The sequence below is a fragment of the Halichoerus grypus genome, chromosome 6, assembly GCF_964656455.1.
Source record: "Halichoerus grypus chromosome 6, mHalGry1.hap1.1, whole genome shotgun sequence".
NCBI lineage: Eukaryota > Metazoa > Chordata > Mammalia > Carnivora > Phocidae > Halichoerus > Halichoerus grypus.
Window position 1 is genome coordinate 82,397,113 of NC_135717.1, and position 16,968 is coordinate 82,414,080.

At 53.4% G+C, this 16,968-nt stretch overlaps 1 protein-coding gene across 2 annotated transcripts in view; it reads right to left on the reverse strand.

Annotated features, from left to right (window-relative positions):
- VWF (von Willebrand factor) overlaps positions 1 to 16,968 on the reverse strand; it is a 134,220-nt gene that overhangs the window by 78,286 nt on the left and 38,966 nt on the right. For both annotated transcript variants that reach the window (XM_036117632.2, XM_078075515.1), the window contains exons 11-16: positions 11,435 to 11,571; positions 10,804 to 10,942; positions 9,633 to 9,733; positions 5,274 to 5,469; positions 4,405 to 4,620; positions 444 to 684 (exon numbers count right to left, since the gene is read on the reverse strand). In XM_036117632.2, the coding sequence (XP_035973525.1) occupies positions 444 to 684; positions 4,405 to 4,620; positions 5,274 to 5,469; positions 9,633 to 9,733; positions 10,804 to 10,942; positions 11,435 to 11,571 (1,030 nt within the window). The remainder of the gene's footprint in view (positions 1 to 443; positions 685 to 4,404; positions 4,621 to 5,273; positions 5,470 to 9,632; positions 9,734 to 10,803; positions 10,943 to 11,434; positions 11,572 to 16,968) is intronic.

Below are 16,968 nucleotides of genomic sequence, written 5' to 3' on the forward strand. Positions count from 1 at the left end.
GAGGCCCCTGGCAAAGGGCCGCAAGAAGCACGTGTGGTGGGAGCTATTTCTCAGGGCAGTGCACGAAGCAGGTCGGGATAGCAAAGCTGCCGTGGTCTCTTTTCCTCTGCCTGAGAACACTGCCAGGAGGCTGGAGGGAGGGACACGGAGCCTCCATTTACTGTTCTCAAAAGGGGAAACTGAGGCCTAGTGCAGGTAAATGGGAGTTGGCAATGAAGCCGAAGGAGTCCTACCGGCAGCCTGTTCTAGGTCCCCGAGAGGTAAGGAAGTCATTCGAGCTGGGTGAAGTCCCAGCTTTGCTTCTGACTTGCTGTGTGACTCTGGACAAGTCCCTTCCCTTCCTGGGCCTCAGTTTCCCATCCAGGAAGTGAAGGACCTGGAGGACCATTTCCCTTCCGAGCTCTGCCACTCCTGGGGTCCACAGTCCCGCTGCTCACACTTACCACATGGTGTGATGGTTCGAGAAGATGTCTTCGGGCTGAAAGATCTCGCCATCATAGTAGCAGGGGCACTGGGCCTTGGGCACACAGTCTCCTCTCTCATCCAGGTACAGCCCTGGGGGGCAGAAGCAGCCTTCCAAGCAGACCTCATCGCAGTCCTCATCCGGGTAAGAAAGGGAGCGGCAGGTCATGTTGCAGGGGGTCCCACACTGCAGGTACACCTGGCCCTGTGGGCAGCTCAGCGCTGGGAGAGAGGGGAGGGGAGGAAGGCCTCAGTGGAAGCATGGAAACATGCAGATGCCAAGGACTGGGGTTCTGGGACTTGGGGTGCCACCCCTTGCAGCTGGGACCCCAATTATATCTATACGGTCACCACCTTCCTTTCCCACTCTGAGCAAAACCACATTTTCAGGCTGGCAAATGTCTCTGATAATAACACGGTTTCCCCTCTGCTGAACCCGAGGGCTCCAGCCTTAGCAGTCTCTGAATCCTTGAAGCCTGGGACGTGTAGAAATCGGGGGGATGTTGATACTGTGAATATTAAAAAGAACTGAGAGCGGCAGGCAAGGGCATTTCTCCCCGGATGCTGATAATTAATTTAGCACCTACCCTGCTCTTCACACAGCTTTTATGCCTTTTACGCCTCTCATTGAGCTAGATCTCATGGCCCCCTTCCTCCAGGGAAGAAAACTCAATGTAAGCTGAGTGACTTGTCAAGATCATGCCTCCCAGGCAGAAGCAGAGGCAGGATTTGAACCCAGTTCTCCCTGACCCAAAAGCTCATGCTCTTCACCATTATGCTCTAAAAGGGAAACTGCCCCTAAGGAGCCATGCTTTGGAAGACAGCCACAAAGAGCAGGGCCGCTCTTGAACCCGCCCCAGCAAAGCAGGCCGCATGCCTCCCCACTGCCCTCACTCTCCCTGGCCTCCCACAGAGAGATAGAATAGCGTCCAAGATCCAAGAGGACGTGGGGCCAAGCAGCAACCCAGGGAAATAGATGGGCTCTGTCTCCCAAATTCCTGGGTCTGAGCCCCAGTTCTGCTATTAGTTACTGCATGACCTTGAGCAGTTTCCTAGCTGGAAGAGACTCATACCCACCTGGCTTGTTGTGAAGGCTGAGTGAGCTAACAAGGTCCTTGGTACATGGTCACTGCTACTTTATCACTACGATGACTGGGGAAACACAGCCCGGGCTCTGCAGGCTCCAGAAGGGAGGGGCATTCCAGAGAAAGGCCTAGGCCTAAGGAGCCCTGGCACTCCTGGGTTCTGGCCAACACGTGTACTCCCGGGAGCACCCCAATGGTGAAATTCTTTACTGCAGGGTGCGGGAAAATGCCCATTCCCATTGCTCAACTGCTGCGTCCAGGAAATGAGAGCCTCACTCTGAGGACACTCCTCCTGAGACCACTGGAATCCTTCGCTCTCTCTTAGAATCCATTTCTACAGTAGGAACCCACAGGCAGCATGTGTCACAGAAGCTGTAAAAGGAAGACCAGGCCACGGACCCTGGACACGGGGATGGGAGCATCTGGGGAGCCCCTGCAGCCTCCGCTTCCTGCAACCGCTCAGGGTTTGGTGTTTGAGCGTAGCTGAGAAGGGAGGGGGCTCTGTCACCATATTAGACATGGATTTTTCTCTGAACTAGTGGAGAGGCTGGGTCTGTGGATGAATATTTAGAGCACGGTGGGTTAAGATGGTGCGTGTTGGGTCATAAGAATGCAACTTGCTTTCAATCCATCGAGCCTCTGACAATAAGGTCACATTTCGCCCATTAAGGAGCAGTTGGAGCTGAGAGCTTGTTTTCTCTGACAGACTGTCTCTGGAGCTGGCTTAGAGCCCTATGAAATTTCTCCTTTGGCCTTCTTCCCCAGAAGAAGCAGTGCATACCTCAGCTTAACAGATCTTTACTGTGCGCCCACTGTGTACCAGGGGCTGTGCTAGGCTCACGGATGCAGAAATGGTCAGACTTGGTCCCTGCCTGCAAGGAGCCCATGCTCTTGTCAAGTTACAAGAAAAACAAAAATGTGTGTGCTTCTCCCAGAGCTCCTCCCAGCATCCCACAGAGTAGCTACGTGATCAGTCCTTGCTCCCTGAGCGTCCCCAGTTGGTGTGGGCTCTTCTTAAGGATGGAGTTAGTGGTTTAGGGAGCTCTGTTCATTTTTCAGGAGGAAAATGCCCATCCTCCTTAGGTTCAGGCCTCCAGGGCCCTCTGGCCAAATTTTTCTCTGGTTCGCCTCCACATAAGCCCATAGATACAGAAAACTCCTTCCCACCCCCTACCCCCACATTTTATGCCTCCCTAACCACATCTCAGCCTGTTCCCTCCTGTTCTGTTCTCCATGAAGGTGAAGGACGGTGGCTCTTTCGAGATTACAGAATATGTCAGTAAGCCCTCAGCATCTGGGACAACGTCCTAAATTAGGAAATCCTTCAGATGCTGTAGCACACTGATAATACAGAATTTCTAATGTTGGTGGACAACCAAACCATAATATGGCAGACAACCGTATTCACGAACAGCATGCCATTTACTCCTCATTACTCCTCATTACTTTGCCCAATTTCTAAACAGCAAGCCCCAATGAGGAAACTACGGTGTGGAGGGCGAGATGAAGAGTTCAAGGCCACAGAGCAGGGAAGTCACAGGCCCGTTCCAGGGAGGCCTCAGACTCCGCTCCTCCAGCTGCTGGCCACGATTCTGTGGCGTCCTGAGCCCAGAGGGTCAGGGAGGCACAACCACATGCCTGCATACATATGGTTCCTTTTGTCCTCACTTCTGCCTCTGCTCCTCTTTTTATGACCTTGCTTGGACTCCAAACGTGAGTTGGCGCTCATTAGGCCCCAACACTTCTAGACATTCTAGAGCCCCCTACCTAAGCTTTTCTTCAAATACATGGTATGATAGTAGGACCTTCCATTTCTCATAGCTCCTATTTTCCTGCTTCTGCCAAGACCGTGGACATTTTTATCTCCAAGCACATCCACTTCACCCTAAAAATCAGAATATTCATGACACCTCATCCTCTCAGACTATCCCCCCTCATCTCCACGCATCACTACTACTATCCCACCGTGGAACAGCTCTTTTCTGCCAAGATGGTGCCTTTTTAAAGCCTGGTCAAGTACACCACCTCCAGAAAGCCTTCCTTGGTTGCCCCTGCCTTAATCTAAGTGTCCTTTTATCCAGTGTGATAGTCACCTAGTAGGGAAGCAGTTAAAAATGGAAGAAGGTTCTGGCTCTACACCACTGCATTGCCTGACCCTGCTGGGCCACCCAGCACGTGTTCCCAGAGCAGCACCACCAACAACAAAGTGAACACAATCTAGCCGCTCAAGGGACCAGAATGTGGAGCAGATACCAGCTCTGGTGGCAGAAATCTAACATGGCAGAGTGAGACTCCAAAGTCAGCTGGGGACGATGATGTCATTCAACTTTACACAACTTTATCAGAGATTTGGGCCAGGAGTCCACTGATGGTTTGCCTGGAGTTATAAGGAAGTATTGGTACGTGCATTCCCCCCGCCCCCCACTGCCTTCATGAGACCCTCCGGGGTGCGGATAATGTCCCCTGGGATCTGTGGACCCACTCTACTCCTCAACCTGGCCATACATGTATTGAACACTAGGTGGCAGCAGCCACAGGAAATTTCTGCTTGGCAAGGACTCCCAGGTTCTGGACCTCGAGGTAAGGGGGATGCAACTCGCGCTCCTAGAACAGGCCACAGTAATCACACTGTCCTGTGGGAGAACCAGTCCCCACCACCGTGTCTTGCTGGAGATGGAAGGCGAAAGCGGCTGCAAACGAAGAGTTTTTACGACCCAGGCTTGCCAAATGCGCTTGGGCCGGGTTCTGAATGCAGTAATGCAGAGACAGTGCTTAGAAAAGGACGAGCCGTGCGCGGGGCACCCGAGGAGGGCTCGGCTGGGCTGTGCGGGGACTGGCGGGCAGGGAGGACACCCACCACAGAAGCCGGGCTCCCGCCACCCGATGTGCACGCCTCTCCGGGCACAGGCGGCGGCGTAGCTGGCCACGGCGCTGCAAAGGCAGTCTCTGCCGTCGGAGCAGGAGCAGACGTCGTAGCGGCAGTTCTGCACGTAGGGCAGAGGGCCCACGGCGCGGTGGCAGGCCTCGAACTTGGAGGACGTCAGCAGGGTGCACGCCTCCTCCGCATACCTGGCTGTGGGGGGAGAGAGAGCCGCGCACGGCTTGACCCGGGCCCGCCCCCAGAGGGCCAGGACCCCTCCCGCTCTGAGATCGCCCACCAGCTCCTCGCTGGGCAGCACTCCCTGCAAAACAACCTCCCGTGCCTCAGGAAATCACTGTGATTTTTCTTCTGCAGCCAATAAACTTTCCTAATTACGTTTGGCTTAAATACATAACCAACTGCATTTCCAGAGCACGCCCACTGACAGAGGGAGAAAGAGTTCCAGGATGGGTTGGGCAAGGGGGAAATTCATGCAGGCCTGAAATGTTGCCACAGATAAATCTGCAAATGGCCACCCCAGTGCATTTATCTCCCGATAATTTAATTCTGGGTCTGTGTGGCTGCTGCGCCAACAGACTGAGAAAGTCCAGGGACAGGAAACATGGACCATTCTCTTCTTTCCCAGGGTTCGGCCCACGGCGGGGGGCGGGGGGGGGGGGGAATGCACCGTCAAGGGACTTGGAAGAATGAATGACCCAGATGCAGATAATCAAATGCTGATGGTAAAAGCAAAGTGCTCCTGTCCCCCCAAAGTGGGTGCACCGTGCCATGGAAGGCACTGGAAGCCGGGCGACCTCTGGGCTCTGCGAGGTCCACCTTGCCCCCACCCCACCGGGCTTGCATACTCAGGCGCGGGTTGAGGCTGCACGGATCGCTGTGCTGCTTCTGCAGGTCTTCACAGTCCCCGTGCAGCTTCCAGGCGTTCCCGAAGTCCTCCACCAGGGGCTCCGCCAGGCCTGCGGGCGTGATGAAGTCGTCTCCCCTGTTGCCGTTGAAATTCCCGCACAGGCCACACGTCTTCCCCGCGTAGACTGGGGACAGCTGCGGGGAGACGCAGACCCCCTTGGAGCGGCGGCCGCCGAAGCAGCCACAGCTGCCTGTCGCTAATGAGATGGTTTTCATCAAAAAACGCTCCCCGGGTCAAAAATAAATACGAATTTAATAAACTGCAGCAAAAGCCCAAGGCTGGGGGGCACTAAATGCGGTGTAAGCTTACCACCAGCAACATCCCGGCTCTTAAATCATTAGAGTCAGAGAGCAGTCGTGCCAGAAGGGACTTTAGAGATCATCTAGCCATTTAAAGAGGGGCGCCTGGGTGGCTCAGTCGTTAAGCGTCTGCCTTCGGCTCAGGTCATGATCCCAGGGTCCTGGGATTGAGTCCCACATCAGGTTCCCTGCTCAGAAGGAAGCCTGCTTCCTCTCCCACTCCCCCTGCTTGTGTTCCCTCTCTCGCTATGTCTCTCTGTCAAATAAATAAATTCTTAAAAAAAAAAAAAAGGTGGAGAGACTGAGTCCCAGAGAGGGAAAGTGACTGGCTTAAGGTCACAGGGCTGGGACCAGTAGCCAGGTGGAGTCCCCATCCAGCATGCTCTGTTCCATCCACCCATCTGAATTCGACTCAGCCCCTGGGTGTCACTGGAGAGAAAAGGCCATGAGCCCAGGAGGACTCTAGGGGGTGCGATCAGAGGAGTTCGGGTCAGCAAGGACTCTGGGGCGGTCTCCTGTGGGTGACCAGGACGGTTCTGGAGGCCAAACTCTAGGCCACCAGCAAATGGTTTGTTCTCCAGCCTTCTGAACCCAAAGGGCACACTCATGGACACCTTGGTGAGTCAAACTTGCCTTTCACACTTTACAACTGGGGGCATCCACTGGTTTCTATTAAGAGGGCCCTGATCCAAAGACAGAGCCGGGGCTGGGACCCCAGAGTCCTGACTCCTGCTCTGCGTGTAACTAACATGGCTGGATGGCCTCCCTGGTTTGAAACCATCACACGGTAGGACTGGGCCCCATATGATCATCTCTAGGAGCCCCTTCCAGCTTCCAGCTATGACTTCACAGGATGCAGGATGAACAATCTAGTGGAAGGTTCCGGACCCAAATAAAAGGTACCCAAGGAAATACCATTAAAAGAAAGAGAACAGAGGGATGGTTCCTTGTTTGCTTTACAAATTTCAAGTGTTGCCATACTAAACATCCAGGCCTTCCCTGCCCTCCCTATTTAAAATGTAAATCCTCTGACCCTGACACTTCTTGTCCCTCTCACTGCTTTATTTAACTCCTCAGGATTTATCACCTTCTAATATATGATATAATTTACTGCTTGGTTGGGTTTCTTCTCTGTCTCCCCCGAGTGGAACATAAACTAAGCGGGGCAGGGATTCTCGTCTGTTTTGTCTCACTGTTGCAACCTCGGCCTCTCGAATGGTGACTTTGCACACTCACTAGATGTGTGTTGTGTCAATGATTGAACAAATGAGTGAGTTCATGAATGAATGAGGTTCTCCTGAGGATGCAGGCTGAAATGCAATGCCGGCAGTCAAGGCTGGGCCTGAGCTGAGCAGCGAAATCGGTGATGTCTTCACTCCACCACCCATGCCACAGCACCCTCTCCTCCCCCCTCATTCCCAGACCGTGAGTGCCCTCATGCCCCCCAAAGTCCCTCTGGTCACCCCCGGGGCCTCCTGTCCCACCATCCCCCACTACGACGGTAGCTTCCTCAGTCCCCTTGGCTTGACTCAAGCGTAGGCTCAGCCCTCAGATCAAGAGCACCCTTTCAATGAAATCTTGCCATTTGCAACGACGTGGATGGAACTGGAGGGTATTATGCTGAGCGAAATAAGTCAAACAGAGAAAGACATGTATCATATGACCTCACTGATATGAGGAATTCTTAATCTCAGGAAACAAACTGAGGGTTGCTGGAGTGGGGGGTGGGGTGGGAGGGATGGGGTGACTGGGTGATGGACACTGGGGAGGGTATGTGCTCTGGTAAGTGCTGTGAATTGTGCAAGACTGTTGAATCTCAGATCTGTACCTCTGAAACAAATAATGCAATATATGTTAAGAAAGAAAAAAAAAAGAAGAAGAATGTAGCAGGAGGGGAAGAATGAAGGGGGGGAAATCGGAGGGGTAGACGAACCATGAGAGACGATGGACTCTGAAAATCAAACTGGGGGTTCTAGAGGGGAGGGGGTTGGGAGGATGGGTTAGCCTGGTGATGGATATTGAGAAGGGCACGTTCTTCATGGAGCACTGGGTGTTATGCACAAACAATGAATCATGGAACACTATATCTAAAACTAATGATGTAATGTATGAGGATTAACATAACAATAAAAAATTAAAAGAAAAAAAAACGAAAAAAAAAAAGAGCACCCTTTCTGGGATGTGGGAGGTTATGGAGAAGGTGGGATGGCTGATGGTAGGGTAGGGGGGCACCCTCCCTGAAGACCAGGGCACAGGAGGTGAGGGGGTCAGGAGACTTGTGTTCTCTGATCCTCGCTCTGTAACCCAATGACCATGAGACCCAGGGTGAGTTCTTTCTGGCTCCAGAAAGGGATTTTATTTCTAATTGCAAATGAGAGGCTGACAAGATGCTCTCCAAGATCTTTCTGCTCTATGGTCTGTGGTAATAAGGTTTATTTTTTAGAAAAGAACGTCACTAATATGGAACTTTCTCTAGGACTCCAAGACAAGGGAAAGAATATGGTGTCATGAGGACAGAGGAAACCAAGATCTCATCAGGAATGCCCAGATGCCCATGACAGGATTATACCAAGGGCCCTATAGCACACAGGACCCTGTGGCATCAGAGGGGATGCTCCAGGGGTCCGAGGAATGATCTAGGGCAGCAGTTCTCCAAGTGTGGTCTTGGGGATCTGTTGGGGTGGGGAGTGAAGGATCCCCGAGGCCCTTTCAAGGTGTCCATGAGGCCAAAACTATTTTCCTAATCATACAAAGACGTTATTTGGCTTTTTCCCTCTCATTCTCTTACAAGTGTGCAGTGGAATTTTCCAGAGGCTACATGACGCATAATGTTGCAAAAGATTGAATGCAGAAGTAGATTTGAGACTCCAGCTGTCTTCTATTAAGCCATCCATTAAAGAAATTGGCAGAAATGTAAAACAATGGTATTCTCACTACTTATTTTTGTTTTGGAAAACATGATTATTTTTCCAAAAAAAAATATTGTTTATATTAACATGGAGTGGGTTTATTATTGTTATTTTTTGTTTGGCATTTTTTTATTGAAATGTCAATAAGATACATTATTATATTGGTTTCAGGTGTGCAATATATGATTATTGTTATTTTTAAGTGAATTCGTAAATACATATTTTAAGTCTCGGATTTAATTTCTAATGTGGTAAATATTGACAGATATAACCTTTGTAAAAAATCTTGGGGTCTTCAGTAATTTGTAAGAGTACAAAGGCATCTGAAGACCCAAAAATGAAAAGCACTCATCTAGCAGGAAAGACACTGCCCAGAGCGCTGACCAGCTCTGCCACCAGCCGTGTGTTCGGTGCTGGGCACCTCTCCCCGCTCACCTGAGCCTGAGTCGCTTCATTCATAAAAAGGCAGTGAAAACCACCCTGCCCACCTGCTTCGGGAAATTTCCAGGGGACACAATGTATAAGGAAGCTCTGTGACATATATGGATTGGTACCCAAATGTGCCTCTGGGGCCACAGAGACCAAGAGGGAGTGGCCCCCCAAGATTGCGAAGATTGCAAAGGCCCAGGGAAGGGGTGAGAGATCTGGCGGTTCCCAGTGCAACCCTTCAGGGGCAGGACGGTCTGCACCCCTGGGGTGCACAACTCAGGGTCTCAGCTGCCACTTCCAGACTGGTTCTTCCCTTGCTGCCCACTGTGGGCACCCCCCGGGAGACGCCCCCTGCCCCAGGCTTTGCCACAGCCAGGAAGCTGGGCCACAAAATGCTATCTCCTAGCCCCTGGGGAACCCACCCAGTCTGGGGGCCCCTGGGGTGCCAGAGCCCCAGAAGTGAGAACCCCAGGGCAAACAAGGGGCGTCCAGACAACACCAGTCTCTCATAAACAAGAGAGGCCTGTTCCTCCCTCTGGGGGCGTAGGGCCCGGGGAGAGTGGAATTCTTCTCCCACCACAGAAAGCCACTCTGCCAGAGCACAAGAGGTACTTTGTAAGGTCCAGGCTGCAAGGCGGCAGTGGCCGGGAGGGCACCTACCATCACCAGCAGCCTCCCACGGCCATCCCAGTCCATCTGCAGGTCCTCCCCATAGCTGAGGTGCACAGAGGCCATCACGGTGTGCTGGATGCGGAGGTCACCTGGAACCGAGGAGGGACAAGATTTAGCCCTTTAGCCCAAGAGGGGGAGAGGGCAGGGTAGTGAGAGGCAGATGTATAGTGGAAAGATATGGAGTATCTCACAAAGGACTGTAACAATGACATCAAGGAGCTGGGGACAGATGGGGATGTCCATGAGGTTGAAGGGGGTCTCAGGAGGAAGATTAAGCAGGATGGGCGTAGTACAAATAGGTGCCCCAGTATCCCGGCTGTAGCCTGCCATTCACTCTACTGCCACAAGAGGGCGGCAGAGGCTCCCGCATCCTCGGCGGAGGCAGCTCGGCCTCCCATTGAATCCCTGACTCGGAGCCTTCCCCCAGGCGCTTCTGCCCTTGCACACCACTCGTAGGCTGTGTGATGCTGTGTGCAGAGCTGCATTCAGCAGTTCTCCCTGGAGACGAGGTGGGAGACATACCTCTTACCCTGGAGGAAGGGATCTCACAGGAAGACACACAGCATTAAACACACATGGACAGGCTGTGCGCAATGCCAGGATAATGGGCCACGGGGTCCACAGAAGTCATGCACAAGAAGAGGGAGAGTGAAGGTGGCGATTATGCCGCCAAAAGGTTGTGGTGCCACCTGGCAAAGTCCCTGGATAGGTCGGTGTTTCCCACAGGTCACTGGGTCGCCTGGCTTTGCCCCATGACACCCTCTGGTCAGACCCATCACCAGCCACCCCCTAATTTCTCCGAGTCAGTCTCTGCTCCTTTCCCATCTCAAAGCAGAACCAGAACCACTGTGCCCAACCCTCAACTCGTCCCTTTGGCCAAACCAAGTGAAAATCTTGGTCCTGTTCCCCGTCTACACTCTCTCCCTGGCCTGGAGCAACTAACTCCCTGTCTCCAGACAGCTTCCTCCACTCCTCCTTCTCCTCCTCCCCCTCTCTCCTCCTTCTCCTCCTCCTCCAGGAAGCCTTCCTTTCTTGCAAGGATGCATGCTGAAGATACCCACCCCCCCAGTGATAGCTCTCCTCACAGAAGAGGTGAGCAGGGAGCAGGGCTGAGGGGTGAGCGGGACCAGCCCCAGGCCTGGTGGAGCACAGAACACACCTTGCAGGAGAGGGATCTGGACATCCTGGCCGTCCATGGACACGCCTCCCCCGTGCTTCAACTTCACAAGGCTGTCGTGCAGTCGGGGCAGGCGGACAGTGACTGAGCGGGTGCAGACAGCATCCGGGTCATCAGCACACTGCCAAGAGGGCCACACAGAGTGACATCACCACAAACGCCCCACACGGCACCCCAGCCTGGGACCCATTTACTCAGGGAAAGAGCACAACCCCAGGCAGCTTCTGGCCTGCTGAGGGGAAACAATTCCATTCTCACAGAATGGTCTCTGTGAGTAGGCCCCCTGGAGGTGTGCCGGGACAAGGCCCTGAGCCCAGCGCTCATCGCTGCTCAGCTCGCCACACCCTTTCCCATCCTCCTCTTTTCTTTATAAAGAACTCTAGGCCTCTGGCTGTCTTCCTGTTGCTTGGGCCTATGGTTCCAAAGCAAATCTGGGACTCCAGCCCTCAGGAGGAGCCGTGTGCCCTCTAGATTTCCCCTCCTGGCTCCAGTCTCTGGAGAAAAGAGGGATAGCATGTACCACAGCAGCTCAGACGGGACCACCTTGCGCCCCCCCCACCCCCCTCCCGCCCCCGCCCATCACCGCCTCCTGATGGGCAGCAGGCCAGCTCACCTGCACAGTCTCGATGACAACAGAGAAGGTGTGGTCCTGGCAGTCCTGGGCCAGCAGGTACCGGCAGACCCCACTGAAGGTGAAGTACCTGTTGTCAAAGCTCTTGAAGTGGGATTGTCCTGTGATGAGACACTCCCCTGCAGGGATGCAGAGGGAGGCGGTGAGAACAGGAGGAGGGGAAGCCCCCTGGTGGAGGGGGAGGGGGGCAAACTGGGCCCCTCTCATGGAGCTCCACAGACGTTCTTTCCCCACACCGGTCTGAAAACGAGTTCTACGGGAGGACTCGAACTCAGGTGCCAGTCCTCAAACCATGAGAGGTCAGAGCTGGATCTTTAGTTCAACGCCTCACTTTATGGAAGAGAAAACCAAGGGCAGTGACAGAGCCATGCGCACTCAGGGGTGGAGCCCAGCCTGGAGCCTGCAGCCTGAGCTCTCAGTTCACTGTGGCTCCCTGTCCTTCCCCACAGCCACCCCACAGGTTCTGGCTCTGCTGGGGTCAGGCACCACTTGGTCCAGGGACAGGCCTTTCTCTGCACCAGCCTTGTGGGGGGCTCCGGGGCACAGCCCCACCCAGAAGAGTCCCCTGAGGCAAGCAGGCAGAGAGGCCAGCCCAGACAGAGGGCAGAGGAGGGGTAAGGCAGGCATTCTCCAGGCTCAGCAGGGCAGAGGCCAGGGGGCGGCTCTAAGGCCTCTTCATGGGCATGTCCATGTGGTGACTTCAGTTGGGGCCAATGGGGGACCAGGAGGCCATCTGCCCATGATCTCAGCACCGCCCCAGCCAGCTCCCTAGCTCAGGCTGACACATCTGTGGGTGGGTACAAGGACTCCCCTTCGTCACCCCGTCACGCAGAGCCCTCGGCTCGCCCCCAACCTGAGTCCTGCTCCATCCTGCCCCAGACCACAACCCAACCATGCGGCTGGCCCAATGCACCTCAGGCCAGAGGTCACACATCCCGGGGAGTGGCCATGCAGGGGGGACCTCTGCTTACGTCTCCAGTGATCCCCTACAGGCCCCACCCCAGCTCAGGGCAATCTGGTCCCCAGGGCCCACAATGAGCCCATTGAAGCTGAAGCGGCATCTGGATCCCTTCCCAATCTCCTTGTATGTATTTCCTCTCATCTGTGCCTTCTACTCCTTAGAAAAATAAATATAGACACACACCACGGCCATTCCATAAAGTTGGGGGCCCTCCTTCCCACACAGTCACCCTTGACCTCCAAACTGCAGACACCTATTCTCCAGAGCACTAATCCCGTCGAAACCTAAAGTTCCCCCTAAGAGGGTCTTAGAGCCAGTCCCACCTCGGCCCACCCCCAGGGGCTGATGCTGGGCTCTGTCACACAGTCAGGGGGTCCTCAGAGGCCATAGGGAGAGTCCAGCCGCCCATCTGGCAGAGACAAGCTCCACAGGTCCCCATCGCCTGCCACCTCAGGCCCACATTTGCACTGAAGGGCCTGGCAGGCACAACTTTGGCTCCAGGTGTGTTGGATCCAGGTGTGGTCCTGCCTTTGGATGTGTTGGAAGGCAAGCGTAGGGGAGAGTAGCCTCAGGTCACTGTGAGTGTCCTCTGACTGGTCGCCAGGGCGGCTGACCCCAAAACGGCATGGGCACACTCAGCCCACAAGAAATTAGGAGAAATTAGAGAGGCCCAAGATCATTATCAGCATCACACTCTGCGATAATAAGAAATATATATTTGGTCTTTATCCCTGGTTCCTGACACAGAGCTCCTAAGGAACATCCTGGGTGATAGGAGCATCTTTTGTTCTAATGAAACCACTCTTGGTGGGCCCCTGGGTAGCTTCAGGATGGGGACTGGTCACCAGAAAAACCCAGGCAGGATGAAAGAGTTGGAACTTTCAGCCCCATCTTCCAACCTCCAGGGACAGGAGGCAGGCTGGGGATTAATGATCGATCATGCCCGCATAATAAAACCTCCATTAAAACCCCTACACAAGAGGATCTGGAAAGCTTCTGGGTTAGTGAATGTATCCACATGCAGGAGGGTGGCACACCCCAATTCCACGGGGACAGAAGCTACCGTGCTCAGGATCCTTCCAGTCTTTGCCCCATGCACCTCTTCAGTGATTTGTATCCTTTATAGTAAACCAGTAATAGTAAGTAAAGTACCCGAGTTTTGTGAGCCATTCTAGCAAATTATTGGACCTGAGGAAGGCATTGTGGGAACCCCCCAACTTGTAGCCAAGTCAGACAGAAGCAGGTACCCTGAGAGCCCAGTACTTGGGATCAGCATCTAAAGTGGGGCATCTTGTGGGACAGAGCCCTTAACCTGAAGGGTCTGCACTGATTCCAGCTCATTGGTGTCAGAATTGAATTGTAGGACACCCAGTTGGAGTCCAGAAAGTCAAAGAATTGGTTGGCTTGGGGAAAAATCACACACATTTGGTGTCAGAAGTGTTATAAGCAGGAACAGCTCAGGTCCTCCCACGGCAGTGCCCCCAAAAAAGAGCAAGAGTGAGGGGTCACTGTTCATGGCAGGCAGTAAAGGTCGGGGCAAAGGTCATCCCAGCCAATGTAAATGTGCTGAAATTCCAAATCCACTGGTGTCACAGGAAAGCCTTTCTCCAATGGCTATTTCTCAGAACCCACCATCATCCTGCAGAGTGATATGGCCCTTTGTGTCAAACATCTTGACCCCATGGCAATAGAATGGGTGGGAATTCTTCCCCTGACCTTTCTGTTTTCTCAGGCACGCTCTTATCTGAGTATGAAAGTGGGCCTGCATTATCTCCAACAAGGCCTAGGAAAAGAAGGGTCAACAATAAAAATGCACAAACATTCAAAAGCAAAACTTCCAGAGCTAGAATCTAATCACCCGATCTGATTTCCTGCTCCGACCCCCACTGACTTGTGCTCTGAAGTTCCTCAGGAATCGAAAGTCTAAATATGACATTTAGCTTATCGACTTGGTACCACTGAGGGATGGAGCTGTGAGCACAGGAAACCGAACAACACAGATGTGGCTAGCGGTTGGCCCTGGGAGCTGGAACATTAGCCAGAACAGGGGTCCCCAGGGCACGCTCACCCATCCTCTGCCCAGAGCAGGACGGCCAGGACATTCCCAGTCAAGTAGCTGGTCAAGCGGCAAAAGGCAGCTCCCAACCAACAGCTGGGCCCCCACCCAATGGAGAAGGTGGGCAATAACAGTCTGGTGAATCAATGAAGAACAGGTGATTTTTAAAATAGCCTAAAAAGTAGAACAGCCGGGAATTAAAGCAGATCCCCTACATGAATAAAGATCTTCCCTCGTTGGGGCCCCTGTGTGGCTCAGTTGGTTAAGTGCCTGCCTTTGGCTCAGGTCATGATCCCGGATCGAGCCTCACATCGGGCTCCCTGCTAGGTGGGGAGTCTACTTCTCCCCCTCCCTCTGCCTGTCGCTTCCCCTGCTTGTGTGCGCTCTCTCTCTCTCTCTGTCAAATAAATAAATAAAATCTTAAAAAAAAAGATCTTCTCTCGTGAAAAAACTGAAAAGAAATCTCTCCTCTGATGGAAACTCATGACCTCTTCTAAAAGAAACCCTTTTGTCTGCAGCACGTGAGACCTCCAGAGGGCTCCTCTGCTCAGCCCATCGGCTTCTATCCTTTGCCACACAGCCTACAGAAATGCCAGCCCCTAGGCCTTTCGCAAAGCAACACAGACTCCCCCAATGGAACTTTTCACCAAAGCCTGCCTCTAAATCACAATAACATCATCTCTCCACCTTTCCAAGCAATCCGTGGGTGCATCTCATTCACTGCTTCCATGAGGCGGTCGTCACTAGCCCCAGTTCACAGATGAGGAAAGTAAAGCACAGAGAAAAACTCGCCCAAGGCCCCAAAGTCCTCAGACAGGGATTTACACATGGGCCTTCTGTCTGGCTTCAGAGCCCAAAGCACTTGACACCACCCAACCCTGCCTCGTGGGTTGGCTCCTGCAGTTTCTCATAGGCCTGATTTTGTGAGGGTTAAGCCTGAGTCATTCTGAGCCTGGGCACACATGGGCCCTTGCCAAGGGGCCGAGGTACGACTGAGTCTGGCTACGGAGACAGTGGAGAAGAGCCCTGGCTTCTTCCTTTTTTTTTTTTTTTAAGATTTATTTATTTATTTGAAAGAGAGAGTGGGGAGAGGGGCAGAGGGAGAGGAACAGAGAATCTCAAGCAGACTCCCCGCTGAGTGTGGAGCCCGATGTGGGGCTGGATCTTACAACCCTGAGATCATAACCGGAGCTGAAACCAAGAATCAGATGCTCAACTGACTGAGGAGCCACCCAGGCACGCCCCCCACCCTTTTTTTAAAGATTTATCTATTTATTGAAGAGCCCTGGCTTCTAAACGTGGTACACGGGCCTGTCCTGAAGGAGGCCTGTTGTGACTGGTGTGAGTCCAGTATTGGCTGGGGCAGGCCCCCGGGGAGTTTCCATGAACTTGGGCATTCGGATACCCCAGGCAGCCCAGGTACCTAGGAATGCACGTTCCCACTGGACAGCCATTGGCCCTGATCACGGTCTCTGTTAGCCAACAAGGAAGTCTGTCTTCCTTCCTGGAGGCTTCAGAACAGACAGCTTGAATCCTAAAGTTGAATTACAGGCCTGGGTTAGAAGGCATCAGAAATTATCTGGAACCAAACGAGTAAAAAGTTACACCAAGGCCCTCCCCTGCCCCACGGCCAAGCCCAAGGCAGGCCCGGGCTCTGTCTGACCCTCCTGCCCCGCCGGCCCCAGCCACACCCTGCCTCTGACCAGCCCTCCCCAGGCCAGACTCCTCAGGCTTGTGCCTATGTCTCAGTCCTTCTCTGATCCTGCTTAGTGAGGCAGCCGGGGCTGTGGGGATGAACGCCGCTAACGTTTACTGAGTGCTTGCTGTGTGCCAAGAACAGCTTCCGTGGGATAAAGCTGCTGTTCACATCCCTGTGCTACAGATTAGGACACTGAGGCTGCAAATGATCAGGCAGTTTGCCAGAGTCACCCAGCTGGGAAGTGGGGGGACTGGAATTCCAGCCAGGCTGCCCAAGTCCACCCCACCGCCCATGCCCCCAGCCCCCTGCTATGCTACCTGTCCATGGATATAGGATGGGCAAGTGAGAAACCCTCCACTCACACCTTCCCAGCTGCAAAAGAGAACCTTCCACACTCTTCCATCAGGAGTTTGAAATTATTTATTCGAGGAACAGTCCCTGTTAACAGGCATGCTCCTTCCTCATTGACCCTGACCAAACATTTATGGTTCAGTGGGAACCAAATTAGTAGAACTTTTCTGGGCAGCATGTGTTGCAGTGGAAAGGAAGAGGAAGAGAGGGAAGAGAGGCTTGGGGTTACAGAAAGGGAAGTCTGGGGAAGCCACAGTTTTGCCTGGAGCTGCCCTAACTGCTAACAAGAACAGAGGGGTGCAGTGAGCAATGAAGGCCTAAAGGAGCATTTAAGCTCCAGCCCCTCCCCATATAGATTGATGCTCTCCTGGGCAATTTCTTCTCCCTCCCACACCCCATACACAATACTCCCTGTGCTGGGCAGCCTCTAAGATGCTCCCCCCATGGTC